The sequence below is a fragment of the Leuciscus leuciscus genome, assembly GCF_965113295.1.
Source record: "Leuciscus leuciscus genome assembly, chromosome: 25".
Classification (NCBI taxonomy): domain Eukaryota; kingdom Metazoa; phylum Chordata; class Actinopteri; order Cypriniformes; family Leuciscidae; genus Leuciscus; species Leuciscus leuciscus.
The window spans coordinates 9,134,598-9,152,937 of NC_138724.1; the positions used below are offsets into that span (position 1 = coordinate 9,134,598).

An 18,340-nucleotide genomic window follows, 5' to 3' on the forward strand; every position below is an offset into this window, starting at 1 on the left:
AGTTCACCTGCTAATTGTGAACACTATTTCAAAACAGTTTAACTTGGATATTCTGCAATCTTTTCACTTTTATTTTGCCTCTGTGCCAATTTTTTTGGAGTGTGTTGCAGCCATCAAAATCAAAATTTGTTTATAATTTACTAAATAAAATTAATTTGGCCAAATCACAGATTCATCATATATTTTCGTGCAGTTCCGTAAATACTACGTTGTTGTCACGTAATGTGGTATAATAGTAAATTGTGCGCCGAGTAATAATACTAGGAGATAGATTTTAATAGCAAATACTCAGAAACAGGATAAACTCAGAAGATATACACAATTCCTATTAACGCATTGACGGGAACGGACATAGAACGAGGGAGAACACAGGGTTTAAATAATCAGAAGAACTAACAAGATGATTGACAGAACAGGTGAACATAATGACTAATTTGACACAGTAGGAAAATTAGGGCACGGGGAGAAACAGAAACAAAGAAACACAGCATACACGTTACAGTTATGACCTCAAAACACTTTTACTATAGTGCATGATTTGTAATCTAATACATTTTTACATTTGCACGACATAATCCGCTCCATATTTATGGCTTTTCTGACATAGTAAACTTGTTCTGTAGCTCACCTGTCCTGATACAGCGATGCAGAGCGTTCAGGTACGAGTAATGTACAACAGTGCAGAGTATGGAATTTAAAATGTATCACTCAATTTAGCACAAATTACTAGACATTTCACTTTGAAACTGCTGTGAACATGCAACAAGTACCGAATATAATTTTGCAACCATTTTGTACTCACGGGCACTTTATATTCATGACCCTGGTCTGCTTAATGAACCTATATCTGCAATGGAGATTTTTTTTTTATTGCTTATAGCGCCTCTTGTGGACGTGTCACCTGAAAAGTGCAGCAAAATGAACACGGAGTAACGTCTCTCAGGTTTCGCAGAAATGTAGGCAGAGTCACATATTTCCATATTTTTGTAAATATGGCATCTAACCTGACTAAGGTCTGTTGCAATTTTTACTTACTCTGATGAAACGCATTTTCTCTCCAACACGGTAACGGCCCTGTGATTGTCGCTCTATGCAGAACTTATTTGGGCACTTACAAGGTGGATCTTCAGAAATGTGCTTCACCTGGAACACACATTACATGCAAAATGACAGAAAACTGTACATTATCATTCTAGAGGAAAATAAACTTTTGTCAGAGTGGAACTTTTGGTACAGATAACAATAGTGATATTTAGAAAGAAAAATGTTACTCACAGCATCATCCAGTAGCTTGCCGGTACTTTTTTTGCTGGAGTTGGTCTTGTTGAATGGAGATAACGAGATGGACGGAGAAACGGATGGAGATTGAGAATTGGAAGCGGGAGGTACAGGTGAGAGTGGAGGTTCAGGTCTCTTCTCTTCCTGTTCAATCTCTTTCTCCAGCTTTATAAGTCCAGGTGGCTCTACCTTATACCTGTCACAAGAGTGACCATTCACACTTTATGGTTTGATTACAAGTACAACAAAATTGTGATTTTGAAACATACAATGCAAAATTGCATATTACAAAAAACAAAGCAATAGAGCCATGGAACCACAAAATTCTTTTTTTATGGGTTTGGCCAAATTAATTTACCATTACTTGTAAGATTTGATACTAAATTATATACTTTTTTCTATTATATGGGATTATATACAATTATATACATTATATAAGTCAATGGGAACCAAAACTGTTTGGTTACCAACATTCTTCAAAATATCTAATTCACTGGAAAAAAGAAAAGAAAAAGAAATCAGGATCTTACTCAGGATTTGTGTCTTTTTATTTAGTACAAATGTACCGGCTAAACATTCTAAACATCATGATACATTTATTTAAGAAGCTAAATGAAAAGATAAGTCTTGTTTTATTACAAACTGATTAAAATTAAGTGAGTTTATGCTTAAAACAAGAAAAAATATCTGCCAATGATGTCAGAGAAATAAACTTTTTTAAACTTGCTTGTCAAGTAAATGTATCTTGATTTAGGAATGATTACATAACAAGAAAACAAGACAAAAATACAAGACATCAAAAAAGAACATAATTTTGCAGTGTTTTATGTTTCACCAAATAACCAAAGTCATAACGTTTGGAGCGACATGAGAGTGCGAGTGCTGAAAGAATAATAATAATAAAAAAATGTTGTGGACTACCTGGATGCTATTCTCCCCAGCTCCAGCAGGCACAGACAAACTTCTCTTGGCTGTTTGTGTAACACTAGAAGAACATACAAATAAAAACATGAGACAAAACATAAAACAGACACTGTATTTTGTGCAAACATACTGTACAAATCAAAGAACTACTGAAAACATCAATATGGATGAATGATGAAACCAAGACCACAGAATGACACGGTGATGATGAATTAGTCATTCATTACACTATTGCACTCACTGACAGCTAATGTTCTCTCAGCGTGAGACTCTCAGTGTGTTTTTAGCATGAAGTGATTGAACAACACGCCATGCTTTTCATAAGGAATTGTGGAGCATACAAACTACATTTCCCATGATACAGTGAGGTTGAGTGATGGCAACACAAAACAACATGCATTAAAATCCGTAATCTCCATATCAAACCTCAGAACATCCCACCTGAACATAACGCATCCATGTTTTCATTTAGCTATTTCTGAGGGGGAAAGGAAGAAAACAAGTATTAAAGTATTATTATAATTTTTTCGCTTTTAAATGTGTTTTTTCTTTTGAATCGAAATATGGCTGAATAACTTGTAATTTACCACATCATGCACCACACTTGCTAATATGCTAATTTGAAGATTAGCTAGTTTGTGGTATATAGAACAGATTTACAGCAACACACACTTCACAAATCTGTTCCTGCACTGGTTTGCATTTCAAATCTTGAGGGCATCCAAGTAGATGTTTATGAATTTTCATATGAAAGTGAGGTTAGGACAGCTTTTCATACTTAAGTGTCGACAAATACATCTACATTCGATCTCTGCGTCATGTACACGCAACACACCACACATTCTCTGCACATTCTCTTGTGTGTTCAAGTAGTTTAACAGCACAACGTCAGAACGTAGGCTCACTATTGGCCAGCATCACACACATCACACACATGACCAGCGTCGGCCAATAGTGAGCCTACGTTCTGACGTTGCGCTGCGCTGTTACACTACGTGAACTCACATCTGAGGCCTACACAGAAGAAAATGAGTAGTTGAATAAAGTCGTTATTTTTTAATTTTTTTTGCACACAAAAGGTATTCTCGTCGCTTGATAAACTTATGGTTGAGCCACTGTAGTCACTTGGACTATTTTAAACACTGTCTTTACTAAATTTCTGGGCCGGCAAGTTTCAATAACATACATGTAGAAGCCTATGGAGGAGTGAGACAGCTCTCAGATTTAATCAAAAATATCTTAATTTGTGTTCCGAAGATGAACGAAAGTCTTACGGGTTGGAACAACATGAAGGTGAGTAATTACTCACAGAATAAAAATTTTGGGGTGAACTAACCCTTTAATAAAACCTTGAAACATTGATTTTTTTTTCTCCCAAGAATGATTGTCACTTTCCATGTTGTCACTTAACACTTTATTAGGTGAATGGCGTACATCAGAGTGTGTCAGTTATAATATTTACCACTTTATGAGGGCATTTTACTGGAAATCACACTGTTCATTGACATCTCCTGTTCATCGCCACATCAACCATGGTCCATACCATTGTCCACTTTTTCAAGGGAACTTGGGTTCAGTCTCTCTTAACAGGCTAAACTGTATTAAATAAATGTTGAAGGGGACCTATTATGGTTTTTTTAACCTTTCCTTTAGTGTGTAATATAGCTGTTTGTGAATGTAAACAATCTGCAAAGTTACAAAGTACAAAGTCTACGCCAAAGGGAGTGAATCTCAAATCCAGCAGAAACCCCCTTGTAGTCTTGCCATTATTTCCATTATGGAGCGACATCTCCATCTAACACATTTGGTTAAGGTAAGGCATTACATTTGTGGCACACACTCTAAGCGGAAGACCATTCACAACAGACTTGGCCAACTGACCAATCAGAGCAGACGACACTTTTCGGAAGGCGGAACAGAGCATTCAGACAGAGGGTGACAACAGGTGCTGCAACAATGTAACTTGTAAGGAAAATGTGTATTTGAACATTAAATCATGTTAACCTATACTAGCAGTATAGTATATAACTATAAAATACTACTAATACGTTTATAGTACTAACTATAAAATTATGAACCTGTAAATGACCATAATAGGGACTTTTTAACAATTCGATGTGAAGATGCATTTTTACATATCAAACACGTTGGCACAAAATAAGATAAAATGTGATTTTGTGTCTGATGCCTTGTGCAAGTCCAACATGCTCTCTCACTGCTTTTACTCAAGAAATACAGAGATGCAGTTGTTGTAATAAATCAGGCTTAAAGTCTTTACGGGGCAGATTTCAAAAAGGTAGAGATTATCATTTACCCATAAATCTTTGTTGCTGTGTCAGAGATGGATTTGTTTAAAAGACTCACCAAGCCCATCTGACTCGAACAGACAGGTGTCACCTACGCCCACCTCTCGACACCATGACAGGAAGTTGGCTGTGTTATCCCTGGCGAAAAAGGAACCAGATGCGGCGTTGGCTCGGCAAGGAATCCTGCGACTGGGGATCGACTGAAAGACAGAATTTGCTCAATTTGTTACTCAATGGCGTTGTAGACGGACATTTGCATTTAAATTGTCTTACATGCAAGAGGAATGGCCTTGAAGAGAAGGCTGGCTTAAATCTAAACACCCCAAACATTCTAAGGCCAAAAACATACGAGTGTTGCTAAAACCCGCAAGACTTGCGTTCATCTTCAGAACACAAACGTAGCAAGCATATTTGAGCTTTCATGTTTACCATATTTGATTAGCTATATGTATGTGTGTTGATCAATGTATATAAGTGAATAAAAGCCTAATCATTTAAAGCCATCATGTCTCTTCAGAAAACTTTGATTAAACCGTTCGATTCATATGGATTACTTTTACAATGTCTTTTTGGATTTTTTGAAGCATAGAAGTTTTGGTTGCATTCATTTCCAATGGATGGGCAAAAATGATGAGTGAATATCTTCATTTGAGTTTCGAAGCAAAAAACATGGGTTTAGAATGAAATAAGGGTGAGTAAATGATGACATAATATTCATTTTTGGGTGAACCAACTGCAAGTACGCAAATGCAGCTTGGTCAGCGCACATAGGCCTACTTGATTTGGTTATGAATTGCGCGTCAACACATTCTGCAATGCAACAAAGCATGTCGATCTGGCATTGCTAGAAGCTAATAACCAATGCAAGTATGCTGGCCAAGCGCTCACAGATGTGTTTGAATACTTGTGTAAAGAATGTGTCTGACCTACCTCATCTAAACATTCAAAAACATAGCTAGTTGCCTTGCTATCTAGAGTAAACATGGCAGCTACACCTTCTGAGGAAGCCATTCTAATTCAAATGAAACTTCTTAAGTGATTGATTTAAATACCTCACTTCATGTGAAGAGTCAACTCACAATTGTTTCCAATACCAGTAGAGTTAGCATGTTGTTGAGCTAACGACTCGCTACTTTAAGAAGCATAAGAAGAAAAAAAAAAAACCTTGGTAACAATGGACAGTTTGTTGGCAAGCAGTTTTGGCAAAACAGGCCACAACAGTTGTCAAAAAATTCAGTCATTATCTATGTAACACTGTTAAAGGATCATGGAAAAAGGAGGCGGGAACCGCTGAACGTTTCACACTTTAATCATAAAATTTTTTTTAAAAAACAGCAGTCCCTCACTGACGACTGCCTCACACATAAACAAAACATAAATAGTCCAGGCCTGGTCCTCTCTCATCCTTCACTGTCGTCGCTCCTTCTTTTATGCTTCCGCTCCTCCGTGAGAGATACGACACTGGTGCGTTGCGCAGGTGTCGCTCATTATCAATCACGCCACCGGTCTCACGCCGTTCTCTCACGCCCTCGGCCCCGCTCTGCTTGCCACAATGTACCCATCATAATGTTCAAATCTCAAATGCCCATATTATTTTTAGACGAGCTCCATCCATCTATTTCCAAACTGCTTGTCCTATGTAGGGTCTTTTGGTCAAACTATTTCTTCTAAATGCTGAGTAGGCAGCTCACTATAGGTCTCGAAGCAGAGCTCCAGTCAGCAAACCAGAGATTCTGTTTACATGTTAAGGCAAAACCACATGCTTTAGGTGTGGGGTAAACAAGTATTTTTTGGTTAAAAGTAATGATTTTACTGGCCATGGATTTAGAAAAGTTTAGGAACTCCCCCCTTTCCCATCTCTCCCCCTGCATTTCCTTTCTTTCCTTTCTAATTCCCTACAGTTTTCCTTTTCCGCCACAGTCTCTCTTCATGCTTTAGCCGGCAGACGTCACCCACTAACCATGAACAGTTTGTGATCTCTCTTGTTTTTTGTCTGTTTTTCTCTCTCGCTCTTCCCCCACAGGGGTCCGGATTACAGGCTTCTATTATCACAAATGAAGTGTGTCTCTAATCAATAATCAATAAGGATGAGAGTGACAGTGATTGATAAATACATGCACAAAGAGATGGTGGAGGTCAAATAACATATGAATGTCAATGGGAGATTTACCCAGTGTACAGTTTCATACAGCACACTAAGAAAGGTTAGATGAGGTCATGCTGGAAGAATGTACTAGTTGCTGGAATGGATTGTTTTCTCTCGCTTTTCCAGAACATTCTCAATCTTCCCCAATGACTAGTTTTTAAAGTATTAGTTCATCTTGTAAAGTAATATTTGATCACTGGAATGACGAGAAGAACTACAACAAAAACAAAACCAGCTATTATAATCTATAACACCTTTCTAGAAGTGTCCCACGTGTGAGAACGTTGAATTAAGCTAATGCTATAAAAGCTAACATTTAAAACCAAAATAAAACCAAAATTTACCCCGGTTCATTTCTTAATAAATTTTTGGAAAAGAACTCATTTGGGAATTATGGGAAAATGGGATTGTTTCTGAGGGATAGTTCGCCCAAACATGAAAATTCTGTCATCATTTACTCACCCTCAAGTTGTTCCAAAGCTGTATGAATTTCTTTGTTAAGTGGAACTCAAGAAAAGATATTTTGAAGAATGTTAGTACCAAACATCTGTGGGGCACCATTGACTACCACAGTAGTATGGAAATCAATGGGTGCCGTCATCTGTCTGGTTACCAATATCTTCTTTTGTGTTCTACAGAAGAGAGAAACTCATTCAGGTTTGAAACAACTTGAAGGTGAGTAAGTAAACATTTTCATTTCCCTTTAAAGGGATACTCCACCCAGAAATAAAAATCCTCTCATCATTTACTCACCCTCATGCCATGAGTATGTATATGACTTTCTTAAGAAAAACACAACATTTTAAAACAATCTCTCTGTGAATGGGCACCAAAATTTTGATACAGCCATCATGACGGTAATCCATTCGACCCCGGTGGATGAATCAATGTCTTCTGAAGCGAAATGATAGGTGTGTGTAAGAAAAATACGTGAACCAGTGGCATGCAGTGGTGTTTTAAAATGAGGAGGCAAAGTCCTCATAGTTTTATTTTTTATTAAATTTTTTTCTACATCAAATATAATGTATTCATTCAATTATATTTTGTATTTTTACACTATGCAATTAAATGTTCTATTTATTAAAACATAAATCTCATCAAGTTAGTTTTTTTTTTTACAAATGTTCAGCTGTTCTTTTCTAGTCAACTTATTTTCAATGAAGATGTACCTTTATTTTACCAGGCTGATTGCTCACATAAAGAAAACATAGTCATCATGTTTTCAAGCCATTTCAAGTTTGAATTTTATGTGACAAAGGGGTGATAAGAGGTTGAGTTGTTCTTTTTAATTAGTCCTCTATTAACGCCATTATTTTCTTCATCCAGACCGATTCGCGAACGCACACAAAAACAAGAGGCGGGATTTATCGCATGAACCAATCATAACGAAATATAACCCATCATATCCAATTAGAGTGAGGGAAGCATTGCCTCCTCTCACTTGACTTTCATTCATTCTCACCACACGATTTGGAGGGTCTGTTAAAAGTCAATAGGCAAGCCTCCCACTGTAACTTTACCTGCTGGTGCCGCTGTTTTGTTACTTTAGAACAGTGATTCTCAAACTTTATTCGTCGCGCCCCCCTTTAAAACATTTAAAAAAATCTGGCCCCACACTTTGAGAACCACTGCTTTAGAAAATGAGTGATTCATACACTTTTTAGGGCCAGATTTACAAAACAGGACAAATTAGCGTGAGAGTTCAATTTCAAAAAAGCACAGATGATAGTGTAAAGTTCTGCACGTGATCTACTGATGACACACAAATTAAAGAGCACTGACGCAGCCGGATCATTTCCATAATGAACAACACAATCTAGTATCTGGTTTAAGACGTGCTTTTTTTGGCAAGTAAATAATGGCGCAAATACCAGTAAATTGACCAGTGCAAACCTTAGTAAATCACCTTGCATGATTCATTTAAATATTCTCCTCCCATAAGTTGTGTTTCTTAAAGAGAAACTCCTACAAATGCATATGCAATAAGGTCGGCCGCAAAAATAACCCTGTCCACGACTTTACAGCGCTAATTCTTCACTGCGTGTCTTTAGTAAATCCTGACAGTAGTTTGTTAACGCGAAAAGCGGGTTTGAGCTCGCACAAGCTGTTACTAAATCTGGCCCTTAGTGTTACATATGGAAATATTTGAGCTGTTTTATTTTTGTAAAATGAATTATTTTCTCTTCCAATTTCTTTGAGGATACACTGCCTCCCTTGCCTCCGTGGAGGACACACCCCTGGCGTAGCGGTTATGAACCATGACATGAAGCATGACATAAGTGCAGTTTCTTCCCCATTTTACTACAGGCTTCAGAGAACACTAATGTGACGCTTCACAATGTGCTTATGTTTAAGAAGTTTAATATATTGGTATATTTCTTACACACACCTAATGTTTTGCTTCAGAAGACATTTACACACAAACAAACTCTCTCTTTCACTCTCTTTCTCTTTTAGAGGGTAGTGGATGTGTTTGATCTCTGTAGCCTCTGGACTGTGTAATCAATGAACTGCTGTTTACTCTCACTCTTTCTATCCCTGAGGAGTCACTTCCTCAAATATTCCTCACATCTGTGCTGTTTTCACACATACATGTATAGCGATCTGCCAACCCAGCATGCAGCATGGCTCTGACACCTTTACACACATTTAAAAACATTGGCAGAATTTGGCACCCTTTATTATCTCACTTATATTCATCTTAACTTAAATCATATTAACTTAAAATAGCCTGATTTACATAACTAAAAATAGTAATAACAGTAATGTTTAACCTGCTATTTATTTAGCCATTTTTTATTGGTGTTTTGAATGGATCTGTACTGAAACTATATGATTGTAAAGTATTGACTGAAATGAAACAGTCTTGAAATTCAATCTTGTTCTTATGAGACCAACTGATTATGTTTCCCAGAAGCAAAGTCTGTGACAGGAACCTGAAACGTGAACATGAAACAATATGTAGCCATCCATGTTATATGTTTGTCCATCCATGTTATTTGGAGAAATGTATTGCTGTTAAAGATGTTTACTAACGTATATGTGCAGTTATTTTCAATGGATGGTTTTGTATTTCTGATATTATTTCATGTGTCGTAAATTCCATGTGGTGGGGTATATTTGTATGTATGTTGTATTGTTCAAGGTTTATTTGTGTATTTTGGGGTTTTATTCTTTGTATTTTGGATATATCTTACATCTATCTTTATTTGTTGTAGTTTATCTTTCTTTCGTTTTGCGTTTGCAACCATGTGTTTGGTGTTGGGTTGACTGCAGCTACAGCTATGTTGTTGTCTGTTGTAATGCGATACGTAATGTTATTTTGATGTTAATTTGGAATTAACACCATTCTCTTTCCTTGTGACCAGTGGCTAATGTGTATAATAAAATGAAAGCTTCACTGCTGTGACACCCAACTATGGTCTTGGTGTCCTCCTCATATACCCAGAACATCACACAACACAGAGACACAACTGTGTTTGTAAGCATGTCTGCTGCACAGTATGCAAAATTGCATTTTGTTTATATATACACACACACACACACACACACACACACAATGCAATAAAGTTGTGACAACAATGTAGCATATTATTGTTTGCATGCTTATTGTGACATACTGCATTCTATTTCACATTGGGCAGGGTGTATGATATCCAGAAAACATCTGTAATACAAGGCCGCAGAAATATGCTTTTATATTTCATGGAGAATATTTAGACAAATGACATGGTCTACATTGGAAAATCATCGAACCTGATATGTTTGACATTTGTTTTGATGGGCAAAATACATTTATCTTAAAGGTTTATTACATTTCTCAGTAAATCTTTCAATCACAGGCAGGTTTATATTACAGGTCCTTCGTAAATAATTATGTGGTCTTCTTACCTAACTCTCCTCTATTTAAACACCTCTTTGTTGTGGGCGATATTCAGTGCATACAAAACTATGCAGGTATTTACATCATGATTGCTTTGATATGCCAATTGAGAAAACTACAGGCCATGAGTTCTACTGTGTAGTTCTTGTGCTGTTATCCTTCAGGGACTCTATTAGCAGAACTGGAGCGAGTCATAACTAACAGAAAGCCCCATTCTGAGTATCTGTAAGAGGTGGGTTTTGGCCAAGACAAGCAGAAATATTTTCTTAATTTACCATCGAAAAAAATCTCCTGATCTTAATGGTTTTCCCATCTGGAGGAGTTTTTGAACACTTAACAAGTCACGGCTTTCATTAGACTGCTCTGTTAAAATGAAAAAGCTCAGTGATTTTCCAAAGTTCATCGTCCCACAATGCCGAAGTTTGGCAGGAAAATGCAAGCGGCCCTAAATCCAGACAAAAGTCTTTGTGTGAGCGAGAAACTAAAAATGCATTCAATACAAGCACCTGAACCCGATAAATGGCAGTATTTAAAATACATGGCATGCAACATTGCTAGAGTACATGCATAAAACAATGAAATAATGAAATCAAAGTACTAATGTTCTAATGTATGTTATGTACATATGTATGTAGTTGGGGACATTCAATTTAACATTTAATTTAATATTCAACAATAATTACTGATCATCACGGTTTTCTCCAGAGCGGCTATATATATGATATATATAAGATATGCACAATCATAGTGAGCTTGCACCGATAACTCAAAGGACTTACACCGGAAACATTAAATGTCAAAGTTCGTTCAGGCACATCACCAAGACATGAATGCCCTTAATTCCAATAAGGAATATGCTATCGCAACTCTACAAATCCTCAATCCGTTACTACCTCTTAAGCAATAGGAAAGGCCTCAGTGAAGAGAGCATGCAAGGTAACTTCTCAGCAGGCTGATTTTCAGATTTAAAGTTCTGGAGTAAAAGTACAGATGAGAGAATGAATCACAGATCGTGATTCAATCTACCTCTGCTCTGTCAAGGAGCCTGCTTCAACCTTCATTATGACTTTGAAGAAGGGCATTATTAATAGCAACTACACCCAGGGGAGAATGTAACCCTACTTTAACACCCAATGATGACTGGGGAGGGCCAAGCTCTATACCCTAAGCCTCATCGACTAATGATTGCCTATTCCCACAGCTCTAGCAAGGAGGAAAGACAATGAGCTGCCACAGCGCGATGCCACCTTTATACTCTGTCTTCATACTCCACACGAACCTTTAGGAAATGTTTTACATATTTCCACTATGACCACACTATACCCTCCAAGTCCAAACTGGAGGAGCGACAGATGAGAAGTAGGGGTATTTGCTCAGTCTTCCTAATCTGTACAAGCCTCTGGTATATAAACAGGTATATAAACGCTTCCTTCATTATCACCTCCAGGTCCAAAATGGAGGGACGACTGATGAGGCAGTGGCTGTATTGCCCAGCCTCTCACACTTGATATCACTGTCTAGCTCTGGGGAGAGGAGGCCTGTCTACGCTCTACCATAAAGACACCATTAAGTTACCAAGGAGGCCCACAGAGAACCATTCACACTTTATGTCACTGTCTAGACGGAGCTCTGGGGAGCAGAGGCCTCAGCATGATGACCCTCTTGAGCGAGAGGAGGCCCAATCTACTGTATGCTCTACCCCAAAGCCACACTGGAGGAATGATAACTGATGAAGTGGGACGCAAGAAACAGAATAGCCATTTTTTCAGCTATGTCTGGCAACCCTTCCTATGCGAATATGGAAAAGTGTGGCCACCATAGCAGTTTTACACTGAACGGCTGTGAGCTACGCGGCATGGAGGGCTAACCTGTGGTTATGCACCAACAAAAATGATGTCACCATGGACATCATGGAGGGGCAGGAATGCACATTATACTCCAGCAGCTTTGCTGAGCAAAGATCAAACAAATGCCTCTGCAACGCAGAGTCCAAAACGCGAGGTGCAGATGCTCAATTCTGATCCTTCCTAGACGAGCGGATCCTGAAGACAAAAAGGCTGATGAAGTCTAAAGAAGGCACCATTTTATAGGCACTTCTTGTGGCATCATAGGGCTGCCATTTGCCAATCAATTGACATATTTTCACACAGGCTTCAAACACCGGTCACGCAATGGATGTTCCCATAGCCTCAAAGTTAAGCTCCTTCGAAAGGTAACTTCAATGGTTGCGGTGCAAAAGAGCTCAATAGGAGAGACAATGCCAACACTAAGAAATAACAAAACAAAAATCTCATCATGAAGAGTGGCTTGATCAAGTGGCGAAAAATAACATGATTTGCACAGCACAGTAACAAAACTACAATTGTACACAGGTGTAGCTGTCAGGGTCCTGTCACTTTAGTTTATCTTAATTCTTAATTTGGAAAAATGGCACAGTTAACACTGAAAACAATATTTTCTTAGGTCACCTAAAATGTGCTTCATATTTAGTAACATTTGAATTAACTGTATGTTCCCTTCCGAGGGAACATCAGTGCTGCGTTGATGTTATGGGAACGTCTTCAGCATGCATCGGTGTCTGAATCACATGTAAACGCGCCAATACTATTGGCCATAGACAAAGTCAGGAGATATTAAGTAATAGATGACTACATCCATAAAATGGTGCCTGAAAATGATGTCACCAGCATCTTTGCCTTAAGAAGCCACATGTCTGTCAATCGTTTGTCTAAATCTCTGATGTGTGTTTTAGAGCAGGAGTTTGGACTAAATCATGAATGAGTTAAGGAGATGTGTTCCGCCATGCCCACGCTTTGTTTCTGGGGATGACGTTGTGCTGTTTGTTTGGGAGTAGAGCACACTAGGTCAGCCCTCGAGGGGGCTGACTGTCCTCACTGTGAGAGATTTACATGTGGAAGCTCCGCTCCCACCTCGCTCTCTTAATAATGATGGGAGCTTGGCTTCTGCAACCCGTGGTTTGGGTCCTGCGTCTACTGAGGCAGCGAGGCGAAATCATTGGGGTCGTAGGTGGAGCTGTTGGATGGGCCTGAGAAAGGCAATGACTTTTTCTCTTGCTCTTTCCACGGACTCAGAGGGTCCCGTTCCAGATTTGGAAGCCCCCTCTCCGATTTTTTTCCGGTCTGGATGAGGACCTGCCTTCCGTTGAGTCTTCCTCAAGGAATTGGATGTTGAGGAAGGTTTTGAATTGGGTGCAGCTGTCGAGCAGCCCTCATACTCTAAATCTTATAAGGAGCTGCTCGAGGTAGTAACTCGAGCGGTGGCTAAATTGAACATCAATTGGCCCGATCAGAGGAGGGAAGCGCCTCATAATAAATTAGATGAGTGCTTCCTTACGAGTGGTCGGGCCCAGCCACGGAAAAGGCACCTTTTTTTGGGTGAAAATAGTAATGTGCCTAAGACTTTTGCAAAGTATGTAACCCGGTTCTCTGGAACGAATGGGAGTTCCAATACTTTAAGTACACCTGTGCGGCTTCTTCAGACAAATGAACCAGGTGATGTTGTTTGACGGTGCCATTTTATGGACGTATTCACATACTATGTAACGTCACCTGACTTTGTCCTTGGCCAATAGTATTGGTGTGTGTTCACATGTGATTCAGACACCGGCGCACACTGAAGAAGTTACCATACGTCAACGCAATGACACAGCGTCTCGTTCCTAAACACAATGGGTCTCATTCACTAATAATTGCGTGGATTATTTCGTATATGTACGCACAGGAGAACTTCTCATGAAAAATCTCCACATAATTCACAACACGTTCGTACGCACATTAATTTGTTTTTAACATCGTTCTGATGTTAGTGAATTTGGAGTATTCTAAATGATCGGCCGCTTGCACATGGTTAGTCATTTACATTTACATTTACATTTATTCATTTAGCTGACGCTTTTATCCGAAGCGACTTACAATTGCTATATATATGTCAGAGGTCGCACGCCTCTGGAGCAACTAGGGGTTAAGTGTCTTGCTCAGGGACACATTGGTGTCTCACAGTGGATTCGAACCCGGGTCTCTCACACCAAAGGCATGTGTCTTATCCATTGCGCCACCACCACCACCAGTCATTTGCGTCAAACTTGCCGCTGTTTGCAGACGTGCCCGATCCTCAAGGCGAGCAATGCCAAGTGTGCCATTCTTACCAGTTAAAACACAATAAACACCTTTTATACGGACCCAGATTACAGACCTCTCACTAGCCAGCTGTATACATGTATATCAGTGTTATTCAGATAAACCTCACAGCTGAAGCTATAATGCACTTTATCTTACTCTTTAACTGTAGCCTATATGATGAAATATATTTAAGATTAAATTAAATTGTATTATTTAATGATTTTCTTATCATTTTATATATGGATTATAAAATACAATTAATGCAACATGCTTCAAAACAATTATAGTCGTGTTAGGATGAAATATAACTTCTTAACACGATTATATGGCCTTACAGAGTAAGTGCTTTTTGCGTATAAATAATAATAAATTAGTACCTTTTCTGGTGAACTCACATCGGATTCATTTTGCCTGAACTTCTCCTGCAGAGTCTCAGCCAGCTGACACAACAGGAAACCGTTATCTAACCTGTCCATGAAGCTCTCGGCTGTGATTTCCACACCTGACGCAAAATATGAAAGAAGGAGATTAATATTTCACACAAAAAAACAACAACTTTGATTTGGTTGTTCTTCATTGTACTTGGGTTATCTTTATAAACACATTTTTATAAGTAACATTTCAAACATTATTTATATCATATTGGATTGTTAATATCCTTCTGGAAATACTCATATCATTATACTTATCATTACTCGTTATATCATACTCATTGTTACATTATTATTGTAATGAGTACGATGATATGTAAATCGGTATTCCTATTGAAAAATGTAATATATAATCAAAATATAAGATTACAGAATATATGTACATTTCTTTGTATTTAATATAATATTAATTCTCGCTTAAACTCAAATTTAATCTAAAAATCTGCACCAAACTCAAATTAAAATTCAGGGATTTTAAAGGCATTCTCAGATCACACTCTAAATGACGCAAAACCGTCCCAACTCCAGACATCTGTTGCAGCTATGATTCACAAATAAACAAATTCCAGTCCCAAAAACAGACAAGTGTTTTGGAAGGAAACAGCTGATTTATTTTCCAATAGTAATCCAGATGAAACACAGACTCAATTCTACAGAGATCAACATGTGGCGGCTGCATTTTACTGACTTCCAGACTATCATTCTTTCTACATGATGTCACTGTGAAACAGGAGGTGGTAGCAGGGGGTTGGAGTTTCTGTGGAAAGAGCATATTTTCTCATCTACTCCATGTTTTTTGTTTGTTTTTTTATGTTTTTTTTTTATAAAGAGTCAGTGGTCGAGGGGGTTTAGATGTTTTAATGAGTTCCAAATGTGGTAATTGAGCCCATGCAGTGGAGAGGAGAAACGGAGGGCTTGAGAAATTCTTTCTGAATGTACCTCCTTTATTTAATCTCAGACAATATCTTACACTCGCTCTATCTCCAAAGAAGTCAAGTCAAGTCACCTTTATTTATATAGCGCTTTTTACAATACAGATTGTTTCAAAGCAGCTTTCCATAGATAAAAGGAAAATAATGCTACAAAGTTTGTTTCTAGAAGACAATAGCGTCACAGTCCAGTTTAAATAAGTTCAGTGATGTAAAAAAGTTATTAATTTAGTTAATTTATACATATAGCCGCTCTGGACAAAACCGTGATGTCATCATCCAGCTCAGTTCAGTTCTCATATAATGGTGTTAATGCAGACAGATCAATAATATTGTTAAATATCAGAACCAAAACATACACCACCTATCCCGATATTTATGAATCTAGTATCAAAAAGATAGGTGAGAACTGATTGAACAGATTACTTTGAAATTACTCAGTATCCTGGCAGTATTGAAGGGATCATGGCATGTATTTATTAGTTTAATATGTTCCTTGAGGTTTACTTATAATGTTATGCACACAAAAAAAGTCATATATTCACAAAATAATAATAATTATTATTAACCCTCATTCCTGAAATGTTCAATTTTAAGGTTTGTCATTTATCGACCACTGTATGATTGTACACATAACCAAATGATGCAATGCGGGACAGCATACTTTTTCCTGATGCTGGGGACCTTCTAAAGGCTGTACAGAGACGCAAACATGCTGTTTAAACCGGACGCGTCAGAGCAAACTTTCTTTTTCTGTCAGCTCAGTGTTGATTCAGTTCCATTGTAAAGATCATCAATTATTAAATTAGTTCAATTCGGCTATAAAGCAGCTTTGCAGAAAACAGTGATGTCATTGTCCAGTTCATTTCAGTTCTCATCGAATAGTGAGTGAGTGCAGTTAGATCAATAATACTGTTGTTAGAAATTAAATGCACATCTGTATACTGTTTCTAGTATAGATAGAATCAGTGATTATAATGTGTTCTATCTGCTTCCATCATGACACAACATGTGGTTGTGGTGCAGTGATGTAAAAGTATTCAAGTATTGACAAAAGCCATCTTTGAACCTCTCTCACTGTACGACCACCATTTGTTTTCTCCAGTGTATTTTTCCAAGAAAGATAATTGAATGAGTTTTCTCCATGCAAAACTATCACAATGGTAGCATGGCTAGTGTAGTGAGAATGGATATTTTCTTTTTAGGCAAAGTCATTTAAGTAATCTACTGTTTGTCAAGATTATGTTTTAACAGTGGCATTATAAATTGTGCTTATTTAGCTCAAAACACCACAAATAAAAAGGGCAACAACAATTACTAAAAAATGCAAATGAGTAAAACAAAACAAATCATATATAGATATATATAGATAGATATAGATATAGATATAGATATAGATATATGGTTCCTGGAAAGACCAGCAAAAGGTCAAACTGTGTTCCTGTAGCACAGATCAGTTTCAGAGATCTGAGGAGTTATTTTGTCTAAAGAAATAACACAGAGACAGGAGTAAGCCACTAAAGAGTGTGGAAGATCTGGATAGGGACCTAGTGGTTGGTGTGCGGTTGCATATGAAGCCCCTGTGCGGCCCACTGCGGCTCCTGGCTTCCTTTTGCTCCAGGCAGACCAAAGACAAAGCCCTGGTTTCAGCTGGCTGTTCACAGCCTGAGAGCTGCCAGAAATTCCACAGACATCCCCCTCCATCCATCCACACACACACACAGAACAGACGCCAGGACCATGACACACTACCATTCTTTTCGGTTCAGAATTTGTCTCCTGGTTCAAATGGTGAGTGGTATTTCAGAATCTAATTAATTATGGGAAATGTTAGAAAAGGAAACACATACACATGCAATCATGCTTGTATCTGCACATAAATAGATTATATGAAATAAAATCAAAACATTCATAAAATGTGGGACACATGTTAAGGACAGCATAATTGTTAATGACTTAAACTAATAGATAGCAGCTTAAATAAATAAATAAAAAGATAAGAAAGATACACAGAGTGTAGCATGGACATGCCCTGAGCAACCTAAGCAAATAATGAGACATGAATTTAAACTAGGGCTGGGGGAATTAACACGTTAATCTTTGCGAATAATTTGAGATGTTTAACACGTTAAATAACGTGAAATTTCTCTGTAGTAGACTTCTGTTTGCAATAGCCCTACTGAGCTGGTATAGCCATGCTGGGCAACAATGGTAAAATTACCTGCTCTGATCATATGCTCTGGTAATAATAGCTTTGTAAGACTATATTTTATTTTGATAATTAGTAATAAAAAAATAAAAAAA

General features: G+C 37.8%; 1 protein-coding gene across 2 annotated transcripts in view; it reads right to left on the reverse strand.

Moving 5' to 3' along the window:
- gas2a (growth arrest-specific 2a) overlaps positions 1 to 18,340 on the reverse strand; it is a 43,272-nt gene that overhangs the window by 16,402 nt on the left and 8,530 nt on the right. For both annotated transcript variants that reach the window (XM_082160516.1, XM_082160517.1), the window contains 5 exons: positions 15,054 to 15,178; positions 4,567 to 4,708; positions 2,200 to 2,263; positions 1,276 to 1,474; positions 1,036 to 1,143 (listed from right to left, as the gene is read on the reverse strand). In XM_082160516.1, the coding sequence (XP_082016642.1) occupies positions 1,036 to 1,143; positions 1,276 to 1,474; positions 2,200 to 2,263; positions 4,567 to 4,708; positions 15,054 to 15,178 (638 nt within the window). The remainder of the gene's footprint in view (positions 1 to 1,035; positions 1,144 to 1,275; positions 1,475 to 2,199; positions 2,264 to 4,566; positions 4,709 to 15,053; positions 15,179 to 18,340) is intronic.